The 17,026-nt window shown below is 43.6% G+C and overlaps 1 protein-coding gene across 2 annotated transcripts in view; it reads right to left on the reverse strand.

The window, feature by feature from the left end:
- NEK10 (NIMA related kinase 10) overlaps positions 1-17,026 on the reverse strand; it is a 155,935-nt gene that overhangs the window by 95,474 nt on the left and 43,435 nt on the right. For both annotated transcript variants that reach the window (XM_058657180.1, XM_058657179.1), the window contains exons 14-22: positions 14,595-14,656; positions 13,042-13,119; positions 10,815-10,879; positions 9,475-9,577; positions 9,259-9,387; positions 8,310-8,447; positions 4,849-4,894; positions 1,375-1,496; positions 1,094-1,196 (exon numbers count right to left, since the gene is read on the reverse strand). In XM_058657180.1, coding sequence (XP_058513163.1) covers positions 1,094-1,196; positions 1,375-1,496; positions 4,849-4,894; positions 8,310-8,447; positions 9,259-9,387; positions 9,475-9,577; positions 10,815-10,879; positions 13,042-13,119; positions 14,595-14,656 — 846 coding nt within the window. The remainder of the gene's footprint in view (positions 1-1,093; positions 1,197-1,374; positions 1,497-4,848; positions 4,895-8,309; positions 8,448-9,258; positions 9,388-9,474; positions 9,578-10,814; positions 10,880-13,041; positions 13,120-14,594; positions 14,657-17,026) is intronic.

A 17,026-nucleotide genomic window follows, 5' to 3' on the forward strand; every position in this document is an offset into this window, starting at 1 on the left:
AATTATTATTCCTGAAGATGTGTGAGTATGGCACACGTGCACATTTAGGATCCCCTTCGTGAGAAACCAGATTTTTAAAATGAAAGCAGTTAACTTGGGATGTTGTCAGATGTCTGTCTCACATCAAGAACATCGAGTGTAGGAGGTCCCCAACGCAGTTGCCTACGGCAACTCCCTGGGTGACTTTACATACAGTGATTTCTAAGCAAATGCTTTCATGTTTTATTTCTACAGAAATTATTATGAATTAATGAAATTTCATATGGCAACACATGTGTGATCTTTCTACATAACAATATCTGTATTGGCAGCTTCTTCTCAAAAGAAAAACAAGCTTTTACTAGTGCAATGTCATGATCAAAGCCTTCTGGACTCCACTGGTTTAGGACCTTGTCATCGGTGAGCCATCAAAACGTGTGAGAGGAACACAAGCGAAGAAGGTAGGAGAAAGAGAAAAACCTAACTTTAAAGTTATGATCGAGAATTAGGCAACTATGGGGGAAACTGTAACAAACGTTCTAACTTGTAACGTTTTATCTACTCTTGGGCTCTCTGCCACAGATGAACACAGTGTGATAAAAACTGGGTGTTGAAAGGACACAAACAAATAAATTTGCTTCTGGTCCTCAGTGTGGCTATCCGTCATCTCTGAGGCACAGACCACGGTAAAATGATACCAAATGGTGCGCCTGCCTGGTTGTCATAACGCTTTTCTTAAAGCGGCAGTATGCCACACAAGGAAAACACCTGCAAAACGACGGCTTGGAAATTAAATATCCAAGCATCCAAAGACTACTTTTTCTCAAGATAAGCAAAATGCAAATTAAACACTTCAAACTACACTTGCTGCCTTCCATGGTTAGGCCCTAATCAAAGATATCTAAGGTAATTAGAATTTGATAAAATTAAAGCTTCACTTCCTCGGTCATACTAGCCATTGCCCAAGTGTTGAATTTATGGCTCCATGTAGTTGATGGCTGCCGTACTTTGAAAGCCCAGAAAGAGAATCTTACCCTGAACATTCAAAGTTCTACTGGACACAACTCTAGAATATTATTATTCCATTAGGAAAAGTTCAGGCTTTCATACTTACTAACTGTCACTTTGTCCTTATCCCCCAGCATAATGTTGTTTGGAGTCAGGTCTCTGTGGACAATCCTCTTCTCCTTGTGTAAATACCGAAGAGCTAAGCAAAGCTTGAAACAAAGACAAGAAACAGATTTCATTTCCCCCGATACATACATAACCATACATATATATAACCAGTGATGAATTCCGCATATGCTTCTGAGAAATGAGCTCAGACCTTCAGTTGTTCTTTAAAAAAAAAAAGTTTGCTATAGTATGAAAAATGTATTGATAGTAAGAACATACCTGTATAAATATTTTCCATAGTCTTTCTTCCGTAAAATGGTGTTGCTTTTCCTTCAAAGAGCTAAAATGCTCTCCCAGTGGAACACCTTCTATAAGTTCCATAACAATATATAATCTATCATCTATATAAAAAAACAACACAGAAGTCTTAGAAATTTACATAAAATATAGAACTTTACAAACAATTTACAAATGAGACTCAGAGCTTCCCACTGGGTGAGCAGGTTTATAATGCTACAGAAGTGGAGATGTGCCAAGTTGGGGGATCCACTCAGCTTTGGACAAGGGCACAGGGTAGAGGATCTTAGGGAAACTGAAGCCCAAGCCATAATCACTAATTACTAGAGTAGGTTCATGCTGTCCAATACTACTGCTTTCTGTACGCACCAGGATGAGAAACAGTTGGAACATGTTAAAGAAAAAGGTCCCAAGTCACAGGTTCTTTGAATAAGATACCAACCCAACTTTCTTCCTGATACTCTAATATACACTATCAGATCAACAAATGTTTAGAAAAACGCATTTTAAATTACACTGTTCTGTAACCTCAGGGAATCGTCTTGCTGAATTTTACACTGGAGTCACGCCATGATCTTGTCATGTTGCAACCAAAAATACTACCGATGTCAGAAATTTTTATTGTGCTCCCTCAAGTGCAGAAAAAGCTGCAGTTGTGTTGGTTTTACATCTTGCGTTCCTTTGAACGCAGACAATAAGTGAATTTTACTTCCTCTTTTATAATCAATAGTCATTAGCAATGGCACATGATATGTGCATTTTTATGATTTCTGGATATATACATGGATACGTATGTATGTGATAATTACAAAACTGCAACCATACTATACACATTTTTTAACGTATTCTTCTAAAAAATTTTTTTGAAATGTATTTGTTTGTGAGGCAGAAAAAGAGAGATCTCCACCCTCAGGTGGCTCACGACGCAAGACAGGAACCAGTGGAACCTGGGCTGGAGCTGAGAACTGGAAGCAAAATCCAGGTTTCCAAAAGGATGGCAGGAACCCAATTTCTCTAAGCCATTACCACAGCCTCCCAGGGTCCCCACAAGCCAGGAAGATGGAGTTGGAAGCCAGGCGGGGATCACACCCAGGTGTTTCAGTAGGGAAATCCAGGCAGCTGGACTGCTAAGCTAAACAGCTGTCATGACACCTTTTATTATTATTAAATAGCCTTATATTTCAGAACAGAAAAAGCCGTACGACTCTTTCTCTTGGTTGTATAGAATTGCACCATATAGATATATCATAAATGATTCATCTGCACATAGAAACTTATATTGTTTCTAACTTTTCACAATTCCAAGAAATGTTAAGCACATATGCCAACTTTATCATTAATATTTTAATTCACTTTTGATTCTCCTTTATTATAATTTCCTAACTTATTTTATCCTATTTCATACTTCTTGAGGCCACCTCATATGTGCGGAGGAAAATGTCAGGTTGTAAATAAACATTTTGGTTTCTGTATCAAAGCAAGCTGTGGAGCTGGCATTTTGGCACAATGGGCTAAGCTGCCACCTTTGACGGCGGTATCCCATATCAGCACAGGTGGAGTCCCAGCTGCTCCAATTCTGATCCAGCTCCCAGCTAATGCACCCAAGAAAGTAGCAGAAGATGTCCCAAGTATTTGGGTCCCTTTATCCATGTGGGGGACCCGGATCTGCAGACGGGCACCGGTCCAGTCACTCTGGCCACGCAGAGGGTAGATCAGTGGATGGAAGATTATCTGACATTCATTTTCATTCTCATTCTCTCTCTCTCTCTCTCTCTCTCTCTCTCTCTCTCTCTCTCTCCTGCCTTTCAAAAATAAAGCAAATAGATCTACTGTAGAAAACAGGCAACTTGTGCCACTTCAGAGTTTGTTAGAAGTCAACTTTGATCTCTTTTTGACACTAACTTATGGGAAATCACTGTAAGGTCCAAAACAAATGGCTAAAGAAGCAGAATTTGCTACAGAACTTCCGATGTTAAGTCTTTCTTGTTGTTGTTGTTTGTTTGTTTGTTTGTTTTTTGAGTCATCCAGAGGACTGGAAAAGGGTAAAAATGTTAACAGAAAGTAGCAATAGCTCTAAGAACCTGGTAAGGAAATTCCAGCTACTGCCTTGTGTCTCTTTATATTTAACTTCAAGTGGAAATTGATTCTGAAATTTCCTATGTATCCCGAATCATGAAGGTCTATCAATATTTATATTATCTCAGAGGCAATACTGCTGATTTTGCTATTGTTGTTCTTCTATTTTGTTTTAAAGCAAGTCCGGAATTCAGCTTTATTTCTGCATTCCACCAACCTTGCAGAAAAGGAGCCTGTAGTCAAAGCTTCATCGCCACCTTGTGGCACACAACTGAATGTCATGTAAGAGAAATCCAAGATTCATTTTTTGTGGTGGTGGTGGTGGTGTGTGTGTGTGTGTGTGTGTGTGTGTGTGTGTGTGTGTGTTTTAAAAGATTTATTGTCATTGGAAAGGCAGATTTTCGAAAAAAGGAGTGATGGATGATTCACTCTCCAAAGGTCACAATGGCCAGAAATATGATCCAAAGCCAGAATCCAGTAGCTTCTTCCAGATTTCCCATGCAGGTTCAGGGTCCCAATACTTTTGGCCATCCTCCGCTGCTTTGTCAGTCCATACGCAGGGTGCTGGATGGGAAGTGGAGCAACTGGGACACAAACTGACACCCATATGGGCTATCACGGCTGGTGGAGGATTAACCAGTTGAGCCATTGCACCAACACACCCCCCCCATTATTTATTTTGGAGGTGAAAATGATTCAATAAAGATAGTTTTCCATTTTTTTCCAAAAGAAAACTATCATGGCTTATTCTCCTTTTCTCTGGATTCTGTTGTGAGGTTTTTGTTTGTTTTTGTAAAAGAGAACAACAATAACTATTTCGGTTTATTCATAAGATATCTTTCATTTGAGGTGTCTAAGTATGTCATGTGTCAGATTAAGTATATTACTGCTTTGCCAATCAAACATTAATCTTCAAGATCATCCACTGTGAATTCCATCTTCAAGAGATTATTTTTTTTTTAGAGAGAGTGAGTGGGAGAGAGAGAGGAGTGCGGGGAGCTGAGAGAGAGCTTTCACCTTCCTCAAATGCCTGCAATGGCTGGGGTTAAGCCAGGGCCAAAGCTGACAGGTGGAACTCAGTTCAGCTCTCCCACAGGCACGGCAAGAACCCAATTACTTGAACCGTTATCACTGCTTCCTGCGATCCGATGAGCAAGATAGTGGGACCAGGAACCAGAGACACACGAATCCAGGTCCTGTGCGGGACATGGTGCCTTCTTAACTGGCATGCTGACTGCTGGCACAGAGCCCAGCCCCATTCACGGTCACAGTAACAATTTAAAAAAGCAAATGGTTTACTTTACAATGTTGTCAAATAAAGGTAAGAAATAAAGATACATTTCTTGATGAGTGAGAAAAATCATGAAACATCATACTTACTTTCCAGAAACGTTTTGTAGTAACGAACAACATTGGGATGATACAGCTGTAAGAAAAGAAGTAACAGACATTTGTTATACTACGGAAAACAAACAACTTCTTTTCACACCTCAGTTGATCTTCATATTTAAAAACAAAGAAATGTATTTATTCTATATGTATATATAAAATAATAGTGTCAAGAAATCATTTATTTGAGGATTTTATGAATATAAAAAATTATTGCCTACAAAATTATAATAATCATCTCTTATGTACACTTACCAAGCAAATTTTTTTTTAAGAAAATGCTTTATCCACTCACGTAACACAGAGAACTGTAGAACTAGATGGAACTCTTAAGAATTTATTAGCCCTTCTTCTCCAACATCGCAGAGACATCATTTAAAAAGAAAAGAAAACTGAGGGGCCAGTGTTGTGGCTAAACACTCCGAGGCTGGCATCCCATACAGGCACCAGATCAAGTTTCAACTGTGCTACTTGCATTTCAGCTCCCTGCAAATGCACACTGGGAAACAGTGGAGGATGGCCCAAGTCTGTGGGCGCCAGCTCCCTCTCAGGAGACCTGGAGGAGGCTGCCGTCTCCTGGTCTCAGCCCGGGCCAGTCCGAGCCATTTGTCGCCATTTCAGGGAGTGAACCAGCAGGTGGAAGATCTCTCTGGCACTCTCTCTCCCTTTCTGCAACTCTGCTTTTCAAATCATTAGAGAAAACTGAATTGAAATGATTTATATAGCCAACATATTTATTCATTTCTCCTTGGCCCTCTCCACCACCTAAATATTCTAATATCAATTCTGTTTACTTAGACCATTTCTGTGTTCTCCCAAATGATTAACATTAAATTGAAATAATCTGGGTTAACTCATGTTACATCATCATTGAAAAATTCTTCCTTCCTGACTAAACTTCCATCAGGCTCCTCCAAATCCTCTTGTTGACTAGGCATTTACCTTGGCCTGACCAGTTTTAGCAAGAATCCTGCCAAGCTAAGTTCTGAGGATCCGCCCCTGCGCCCCATAGCCCATCACTTTCCTCCTTCCGGCACTGTTGGTGTCTAACCAAGTCCTTAGCCGTTTTCTTCCACTGAGTCCTCCACCCTACCCACTGGCTATAAACCTCCAGTTATGTTTGATGAACTCAGAGTTGGTTTAAACCTGCCTGTTCAAGGCAACAGTTTGAACTCTATTGCAATCTCATTGAATAACATTATCACTTTTGTTTCGAAAGGGGCCTAGTAAAAAATTTCCCTTTTGCAAAAGCTTACTTATGGGCCGGGTGTGATAGCCTAGCAGCTAATGTCCTTGCCTTGAATGCCCCGGGATCCCATATGGGCACCAGTTCTAATCACGGCAGCCTTGCTTCCCATCCAGCTCCCTGCTTGTGGTCTGGGAAAGCTATTGAGAATGGCCCAAACCCTTAGGACCCTGCACTTGCGGAAGAGTTCCTGCCGTTGTGGCCGCTTGAGGAGTGAATCGACGGACAGAAGATCCTCCTCTCTGTCTCTCCTCCTCTCTGTATATCTGACTTTCCAATAAAAATAAAATAGATCTTAAAAAAAAAAAAGCTTACTTAAGAATGGAAATGAAAACTTTCTTGTCTTAAGTTTTTTGAAAGACACTTTCCTCCAGAATGCTAAACTGGGCGTAGCTGAGTTTGCAGGTACATCGGCATTAACCGGCACAAGAATCACCATTTAGCTGACAAATGTTTGAACACCCTTCTGGTCTTTCTGTATTCCTTTTTTTGGAGGGAGACTGCCCGCTGTCCTCCAGAACTCTGCCGTCTTCTGTTGTCCATGGCAGTAGGGTAGAAGCAGGATGCAACCTCCAGCCAGGGCCAGATCTGTGAGCCTCTGCTACAGCCAGAAGTGGGACTAGCCCTCAGAGCTCTCCAGTGGCAGGTGACGGCTAGGGGAACATGTGGACCCTGGGCTCTGAGCCCCACCCCTGTGCACTCCTCTCTCTCCCTTGGTAGAAACATGTCTGTGACAGTTCCAACCACATACAGAAAGACAAGTGCCCCCAGGAAGTAGCCAAATGACTGCCAGCGGACAATGCCAGCCTGCCCGCTGCATTTAGCACGGATACATGCAAGATGAATAACAGCACTGGGAGGCCTCCTGTACAAGCTCCGGCATTCTGGATTCCTCTCGTTACTGCTGGTTACTGTTAACAAGACTCCTCTCCCGCTCTAGTCCGCCATTACCTCCTCTGCTTAGGGTCAGTACTGGTTCAACACTCTCACGAGATGACAAGTACATGATTCTGAATGACTAAGAAGTCCCCAGCAGATGCCTCTTCCACAACCCTACTCTAAAGCTCTGGGTGTTGTTGTTGTTGTTGTTGTTTTGGCTCCCGCTCCCTTAGGAAATGTGATAGAACAAATTAGGTGCCTCATCAAGCAGCAGGGGACCAACAGATTTTAGGCAACATAACGCCACATGAATGATCAGAACCCAGCTCTGAACTTGGCTCTCTGGCAATGACTCAGGTCCAAATGAAGACACTGGGTTGGTTCGGTCTAAAGCCTTCCTCTAACCTCATGGCCTAATGAAACAGAACTTCCTGGGCTATCTTACATATGAGAAAAAAGAGCCAGATTATTTCTCTTTAAACATGAGCAAATAATAGCTTTTTAAATTTATGAACTTGTAAAAAGTCAACTACAAAAGAAGCTGCCAATGATTACAATTGACATTAAAATTTATCAATTAGAACAGAACTCTAGATTTTGATGGATCAAGGTCATCATATTTATGATATCTTTATGTACCAGCACAGATGCTATGCAAATTTAACGAGAGCAGAGCAAAGCGGTGAAGCCGAGAGTTCACACACAGGGCTTTCCAAGTGATAGTATTTGTCAGGAATGTAAAAATAAGGAAGGCTGCAAAAGAAAACAATGTGTTCTTGGAACACAAAAAGGAATCCTATTTCTCTCTCAACATGTTTATTGTTCCTCCTGAAACAAACCTTCTTCATGGTAGCTAACTGAGCCATTATGTTATGTCAGAGTAATATGTTCATTCCAATAAATATCCACACATCTTGAAAATCCACACCTTCGATTTAGTAACCCACATTTGATTCATGTTAACAGCTGGGCTCCATCTGACAGGCATCCAGAACTCTTTGTCACATTCCGATGCGTATAACCAAGGAAGCAAATGTTCTACAACATGATGAGAAGGGAGTGAGTGTGCTTACAACAAAGACAGAGGAGTTTTTGTTGTGTCCTGGGTCATGCAGCTGATTTCAAAAGCCCAGACGACTTGCACCCACGCCCTTGATATCAGTTATAGAAAGTGCCTCTGTGGTTCCTGTCTTTTCTCAGGGAAGAAGCTGGTGGGAATTTCATAAGAAGCTGGCTCACAGGCAGCAAGCGTAAGAAAAATACAAGAACTCTAGTTTCTTGTGGAAATTTCTGGATCTAAGAAAAACATCCCCAGAAAGACATTTACCTGCTCCTTAATTATTGTTAATTCAGAAACAATATTTTTCACACTGCTGTCACGGTCCTTTTTATCCTTTCCGAATGCCGGGTTATGTAAATTGACCTCTTTCATTGCCAAAAGGTTTTGACCACTGCGTTTTCTAACCTGAAATAAGAAAGATTAAAAATATATAGAGAGAGTAGTAGCATTGGAGTAGATGGAGTAACAAAGCCACATCATTAAGCAAATCATGTAAATAAATCACAAAGCATTTACCATTCTGACTGTATCCATGCTAAACACAACTCAAAATATTAAGTCTCCTGGATGAATCTCTAATATTCAATAGAATGTTACTGGCTAAACACTGGGAAACCACGTGAATTGGGGTTGGCCTTGAGGGGTGGCAGGTAAAGGCACTACCTTCAATTTCATCCTCCCACATGGGCACTAGTTTAAGTCCAGGCTGTTACACTTCTAATCCAGCTTCCTATTGGTGGCCTGGAAAAAGCAGTAGATGACACAGCACCCCTATTACCCACATGGGAGACCCCGGAGAAACTCCTGGCTTGTGGCTTCAGCCTGGTCCAATGTGCCATTGCAGCCATCTGGGGAGTAAACCAGTGGGTGAAAGATTCTCTCTCTCTCTCTGTCTCTCTCTCTCTCTCTCACACACACACACACACACACACACACACGACTTTGAAATAAACAAGCAGCTCTTTTAAAAATAATAGAGAATCTATTATAATTAGGACAAGCTCTTTCAACTATTTGTGTGAGAGAGAGTAACAATGTTTTCTTCTAGAGCTGAGACGCAAGGACAAATATTGGACAAAATATTTGAATAGTTGTGTCTCTACTGATTCACTATTTTCAAATGACCAGGGCTCCAATTAAATAGAGTATGGTTGTGCAAGCATGACATTTGATTTGTGTGGGACCATGACGAGTGTTTCCCCTAAGGCAAAGTCACCTTGTAAACACAGCCAAAAGCTCCGCTTCCCAGATGATCCAAAATCGCATAGTTGCCTATGTATTTCGAAGGAACTTTATTCTGATTAATGCTTTCAACATTTTCCGCAATTTGCTTCAGGTCGTCCTCCTACCCAAAAGAGATCAAAGCCATGGGTTGCTGCGATGCAGTTCACCCCAACCATGTGGCAGCCCAAGCAAATAAAACTGAACTCACCGCTAAAGAATTCAACTTAGCCACCAAGTCTCCGTAAGCACTGATATCGCGAACATAGTGCCCCGTGTCGATGAAGATCTCAAACAAGTCGGTGGGGAAAAGCCTGCAGGGGAACACGCACACACCTGTAAGGCAGGGCTGGGAAGTCGCTTCTCATTACCTCCTTCGGCGAAGAAGTTCCCTCAAAGGTTAAGGATACGAAACCAACTTACCTTCCCCAGGTTAGCCACAAAGTAGGGAAATAATACTCCGCAACTTGCCTCATCAGATATGCTACTGCCACAGTGCTTGAGAGAGGCAACAAGGTAAACCTAATGTCATGCTATTGTTAATATCACAATAAAAAAGCTAGACATGAAATGGACTATACTTTTATCTGTATAGACTGTATATTATCTGTAAGATATGTTGAACTGTAGGTATTAAGCATATGAGAGAGGAATGCCCATTGGGTATTCCTGAGTGCTATCAAATTTCATGAATGTCATTCGATGCAGTCCTCATTTTAACTCTAGGAAGTCACCATTAATTTGCTCTTTAAATGCTTTATGGAAGTAAGAGAAAAAAGAATGAATGGTAAATAAAAGGTAAATGGAGAGACTGATGCATCATTTGCAAAAGATACTTATTTTAGGAGTTTACTAAAACGTTTTAAGTTCGCTAAAATGGGTGGCTTACAGCCTTGAATAAAAAAAAATTCCATAGGGTAAATAATTTTATTTCCTTTTCCATTAAATTCAAATATTTTACGGAAATAGGGTAACAACATAAAACATTCCATACTTTGCAAACAGATAATACTGAATTAACTCAAAACTTCATTTCTATTCTGCATTAGCAACAAAATCCTAGTAAGAATAAAGGAGCGCTTTAACTTGGGCTAATCCACCCAAATGCACAGTGCTTCCCTGCCAAGACAAGGACTTGTTGGTCGCTGTCATCCTCAGAATCTCCCTCCAGCTCCCTCCCACCCACAAGGAGAGGCGACAAATAACTCTTTCCCTGTTGATCTAGGGGGCAGATTGTCAGATCAACTTGGGCATGGACAAAAACAAGCTCCTATGTTGATGCCATCCATTTAAAATAGTAATAACTCGAAAAAAAATTTTTTTTGAAAGTAAGAAGCAGAACAGTCATGGGTCGACGTCGTGACCAACTCTCTTTGATCAGCATCCTGTTAACTCGCACTATGGTTGCCGCAGCTCAGTCCCGCCTGGGGGATCTGTCATTCTTCACTCTTCCTTCACCTGCTGAGCCCATCTCAAGAGTGAGAAACCAGTTCCACCTAACAATCTCTCCTCCAATCCAGTAAATCCTCAGGATTACTTTTAAGATCATACCTTTTAAAGAGTGGCCTGTTTCTTTCCATGCTGAAGAGAAACCTCAAGGCTCGGAAAGCGTAACACTAGAAAATAAAAGCATTACCTGAGTGTTCAGTGGAAGCTCCGCAAACTAAAACATTCCCCAGGCGCAGAACGGCTCACCAAGTAAACACGAAAGGGACTTTTATTGTGAGTGGCTGGCCTCGTCGGAGCCAACGCTTATGACCGAAAACAGAAAACCCAGGCACCTGGATCGGCTCTGGCCTTTCAAAGTGTTTATGTTGCAGAGCGCTAGCGACCTTGGCCTTGTTTCTTGTTTCACTCAGGGGCTTGGGCATTCATGCCTTTCCGGACAGCGCACAGCCGGCACAGAGACAAGAAATAAAATCCGTACGCTGAGAAAACCCAACGTCCCAAAGATTGCCAGGAGCTCAAGGTTTATTTTGTTTGCAGCCTTCTCTGTATGCCTCAATATTTATATGGGTTCTGTGAGAAAATAAACACTACCAATGCTGACATATAAAAATAGCCAGAGGCACGCTGGACTCAGACCTGACAAATTGGTCCCCTGAGGGAGAAGTCCTAACTAGTCCCCCAATAGAACAATCCACACTCACTCCCTAGAACACTCAAGAGAGGCCTGGGAGTGTTTCACTAAGGAAAATAAACAGCTGAGATTTTGCAGAGCTGACCGAAAACACACATACACACACACACACACACACACACCCGTGCACAAGCAAGCCCCAGTCTGCAGTTGCACCCATACAAGAGAGGCCCACCCCTGGAGTGACCAGGGTCTGCTCAGCTGAAACCAGAACTGGCTAATAAAACCAGTCATCTGGACGTAGACGAGCCACAAGCGAAAGGGACCAGGTAGATGACCAAACGGCACGAAGGCGCTAGGTGAGACCCGCAGTGCCAAATACCTCCCAGGCCACCTCCACTGCAATTGGCTGAGAGCCTCTTCCGCCGCGCTAAATGTTGGCAGGGTGGTATGTGACTTGGGTCCCCAGCACCGTGTTCCGCATCTGGGGTGCACTAAAGAAATCCAGTCCCACACCTAATGTGTAGTTCTTGGTAGCTCTCCAAACACCACCTGCTTCCAGCACCCACACAGCACTGGAGCCTCCGCTAGAGGGAGCAGTCGTCCTGCAGGAGAGTTCCGAAATCGAGCCGGAGCCCAAGGTTGTCTCCCGAGCCCGCAGCTAGATGACTTGGAGTAAAGGTTAGCTGGGTGAAACGACTGCCAATTTACTTTAAACCTGGATCTGACGTGCTAGTGTCAATGGGGACACTGGCACCTCATTGCCTACGCTTTAGAAAAGTGCGCTGGTTTCGTCTGTTACCTTTGGAGCCTCATCTCCTGGGAAGCACACTTCCCCAACGACACACCCTCTCAGCTCTCGGGCTCCTTACGCTTTTTACATGCTGCTCCATCTGTATGGAATGTCCTTCCTCTGTGTACCAGATGCCATTGGCTAACTCGCCTAGTATCTTTCCCCTTATTCTCCATGCAAGTCGATATTCAGCCATCCTGACCTCATTTGTGATCATCCTGATTTCATTTTCGATGCCCGTGGTACATACTTTAAAATGGCAAGTAATTTTTTTTTCTCTATTGTTATTTTTTTTGGTACGGAAGTAAAGACTATTTCTTTATATAACTTAAAAAAAACTTTCCTGGGTCCTGCACAAATGCCTAATGGCTAAATCCTTGCCTTGCACACACCAGAATCCCATATGGACACAGGTTTATGTCCCAGCTGCTCCACTTCCCACCCAGCTCCCTGCTGTGGCCTGCGAGCAGAGGATGGCCCAAAGCCTTGGGGATCACACATGGGAGACGGGGAGGAGGTTCCTGACTCCTGGCTTCAGATCAGCTCAGCTCCAGCCATTGTGGCCACTGGGGGAGTGAACAAGGAGACAGAAGCTCTTTCTCTCTGTATCTCCTTCTCTCTATAAATCTTTCAGTAAAAATAAATAAATCTTTAAAAAAAAAAACTTCCTGATAAGTACAGAAATGGCTAAATAAAACCTAACTCTCCCTCTCCGAGTAAATATCGTTGAGTATTCACAACGTTTTAACCCCGAGTGTTTCCGTTCTTACCTCCTTCGCTGGATATTTCTCTCTCAGTACAGAGACTAACACAAACCTAAGAATTCTAAAACTCGCACGTAACATAATCAAGTCTCCCCAGATTCCATTAACTTGATATTGAAGAGCAGGGGACATGTTTATTACCTGCAAGAGATTCGTTTTTGCTCCATTCTTTTGCTGATTTGGTAAAATTAATTTTGCAATTGTATACACACCATTTTCCTGGAAGAATAAAGGGGCTGTGTTACCATGGTGACACACAAGCACAAAGAAGGTCCAGACTGTCAAAAATGAATCATACAGAAGAAATGTTCATTGTGGCATTTAAATAAATGTAACAATACTACCAATGACAATGTCATAGTTTACTAATGATAATCACCACCTTTCCCAACAGTCAGTTGTCTGGGAAGAGTCAAGACTACAGTTAGGAAAGCAGGTAAATTTATATATGGGATCTACCTAGATTTCTTTCAGCTGGTTACTGGGTAAAGAAATAGAAGCTGACACACAGTAAGAAATGGAAGAATCTTCCACGTTCATGGAATGCAAGAAACATCATCCTCAAAATGCCCAGACTGCCCATGCAATTTACAGATTCAGTGTGATCCCAACCAAAATGCCAAGAACATTCTTCTCCAATCTAAAGTCATATGGAAACAGAAGAAACTTCAAAAAGCTAAAGTAATCTCAAACAACAAAAACAAAGCCAAACAAACACCAGATTTCAAGGCATATATCAGGGCAATTATAACAAACAGGGCAATGGAGGAAAGATTATTCCTAGTAAGTATGAAATGTATGATGTACTGGCCTCTGCAACGTTACCTGTGGACCTCGTGACCCCACAGCACACTACCTGCTCTGCTCCATATGATGCTTGCAGCTGTTATGCGATTAGCTTCGCACTTCCCAGTTTCAGGCATGGGAAAACAAGTAATACAGAGTCACTTTTTTCCAGGAGCTAAGCCAATAAGAGGTGATGCCAGAAAATGAACCTCAATCGAGTTAATTCCAAATCCCTGCCCAAGCAGCTACCCCGACCCACTGAGCTTCCCATGGGAACATCTGCTACAGGCGCTCCGAATGCTTGCCAGCTTTTAGGGATTTATGTATTTTGAAGTGAAATTTGGATGTATTTTATTGAATCTTCATAAAAGTTTCCCCTGTTGGACGTCAAAGTAGGAGGTAACTTTTGCAATAGAAAACAAGATGAAGGTGCCATATATAGGCGTGTGTGTTTGTATGTGTATTTATTTATTTCTATAACTGCCTGTAGTATATTTCTTAATGACTTATACTCTGTGAAATCAGCTTCTTGTCCACAATTATTTTTGCTTCCTGTGTCTTGGTCATCTCCGAGGAGCCTGAAAATATTGTTAGGATGAGCGCTGTCCATAATTCCAGGTATGCCATAAGCTCGGAATTAAAGTACTTCAGAGTAACTTAAAGAAAACATGCAGAGAAAATGAAAGGGGCTTAATATAACCCACAAAATCATCAGCACCTATAATGAATCACCTCATCAGTCCCTTTTCAGATCGAGTGAGTTTAAGGAGGAAAGGCAAGAATTTTTTTTTTAAAAAAATTGAATTCTGTACGTGAAGCGAGAAATGCTGAAACATGTTTCAGTCCCCTGATGGAGTCCACACGAGGCTCACTCAAGAGCCGCGCAGGGGGGCCTGCAGCGTTCTCACCTGGACCACCTGGTGGGCGTTGGTGTCGTTGAGCACGAGCTCCGTGAGTGCAGCGCAGCAGGCTGCAACGAGAAAGGTCAAGTGCGCAGTGAGCCCAGTCTGTCCCCAGCGCACGCTCAGAGCAATACTCAGACGCGGCAGGGGGTTTGTCAGCGAAGTGCCCCCTTCGGCAGCACTGACTCTCCCGCTCGCCCAGCGGCGCAGGAGTGATTCCTGACATCGCACTCCATGTACGTGTAAAGCCCATCCCAGCCTTCCCCGGAGCTCTTACTGTGCACTGGGCTCCAGTGTCTTTCAGATTCATTCCATTCTCCAGTGCCTGACGTGTGCCTGATTCCTAGCGGATATAATGATACCTACATCTGCGGTGCTGGATAAATGCACACAGGTTTTCAGTGGACTTTCCTTACACACGACCACATCATCGTATCAACTTCAGTGATGAGAAGACAGGTTCAGAGAGATTAACGCATTAGACCACACAATCAGCAGCGAAGGGGGCCGGCGGGGGGAGCCCAGAGCCCTGTCGGATATTAAATCCCACAACCTGAGATTGTGGTCCTACAGCCACCGTGGAGGCAGCTGCTGGCATTCTGCACCTCGCCCACCCAGACGCATGCCAGACATTGCAGTAGGCAGTGCCTGTTGCAGATAACACTACACAGCTGAGTCCCTGCTGTGCGTGCAGTCTGTGCTGAAGGTGCTGCGGATGCCCTCAGGTCCCTCTCACTGGAGCTCTCTAACCATGGCGCTGTGGTCACCATCACACTGGCCAAAACTGAGGCTTGGGACAGGCCTGCGACCAGGCAGTCACACTGCTGCTTGGAATGCTCAGATCTACTATCGTTAGAGTGTCTGGATTTCAGCCCCAGTCCTGGCTCCTGACTGCTGCCTCCTGCTAATGTGAACCTCAGGAAGAGGCAGTGATGGCCTGAGTAACTGGACCCCCTGTCACCCCACATGGAAGGACTGGATTGAATTCCTGACTCCCAGATTCAGGGCCCACCCCTGGCCAGTGAGGGGTTTTTGAGAGTGAATCAGAGGATGGGAAATAATATCTCCCTCTTCTCACGCACACACTCTTACTCTTCTCAAAATTAAACTTAAAATTAAAAAAGACTCACAGATGTTAAAGAACTTGTCCAAGGGCTAGCACCATGGTGTAGTATGCTAAGCCACTGCCAGTAGTGCCAGCAACCCATATGGGCACCGGTTTGAATCCAGGTTGCTGTCCTTCCAATCCAGCTCCCTGATGTTCCCAGGGAAGCAGCAGAGGATGGCTCCTGGCTTTGGCCTGACCAAGCCATAGCTATTGTGGCCATCTGGGGAGTGAACCAGCAGATGGATAACGTGTGTGTGGGGTGTGTGGGGTGTATGGGGGGGGGTGGGTGTGTGTGTGAGAGAGAGAAACTCTGAATCTGTAACTGTATCATTCAAACAAATAAAATAAATCTTGAAAAAAAAATGTCCAAAACCATGTGGCCACCAAAGTGGGTGGGGCCAAATTTAGTTCTTATTCTTAACTCCTTATCTTTTTCTTTTTTCCTTTTAACTTAGACATTAAACCATGTAAAGCGAATATATATTAGGTGTACAACTCAGTGAGATATGTCATGTCTATGTATTCTGAAGCCACTCCCTCCCAGAGGCCCACTGGGGCTCTCTCTGCTCTCTCCAGCCCGAGGCTCCCCTGTGTCCCTTTGAGGACTTGGTGCCTCCTGTAACCCCACATGCCAGTCACTGCTCTCTGAACCCTGTCACTGCCACCCTCACCCACTCTCCGAGGAGTGCCAGAGAGAGTGGCAGCTCTGCACCAGGCTCCTACACTTCCAGGGGACCTTCATACAGGAAACTCCCCACACAAGCACTGTGGCGAGACAGAGGCCTTTGCAGTGAGCAGGAAGGCCATCCAGAGGGTCCAACCTCCCTGTCTTGAAGAAGCACCTCCAGGTTTCAAGAGGAAACGGTGGGGGGGAAAGAGCGACTGCCTGCTCCTGCCTCTCACTCCCCCAGCCCTCCACTGCCCCCTCAGCTCTCCCTGGCCTTCAGTGGCCCACGCTAGTGCAGGTCTACTCTACTCCCTGCCTTAGCGTGGCCACCGGACACCAGCTTAGTCAAAAGCCCTCACACTGAACTGTGGCCCCTCCTGTCCCAAACGCCAGGTACCTCTGTGCACCTGTTTGATGTAGCCCACTGAAAAGAAAACTTCATGTAGGCGTCACTGTTATTCCTTCAACCCAGGACAGCACTTTTCTCTGGCAAGAAGCCAGCTGCTTCAGCCATCATTGCTGTCTCCCAGAGAACGCGTTATCCAGAAACTAAATCAGTAACCAGAGCCAGGATCCTATGTGCGACCTCTTTGTCCTAATGGGCTTGAAAGCACTGGATCAAATGCTTGTCCCATTATTATCTTTCTTTGTATCAGACTTTCA

Source organism: Ochotona princeps, chromosome 30 (genome assembly GCF_030435755.1).
Source record: "Ochotona princeps isolate mOchPri1 chromosome 30, mOchPri1.hap1, whole genome shotgun sequence".
Lineage (NCBI taxonomy): Eukaryota > Metazoa > Chordata > Mammalia > Lagomorpha > Ochotonidae > Ochotona > Ochotona princeps.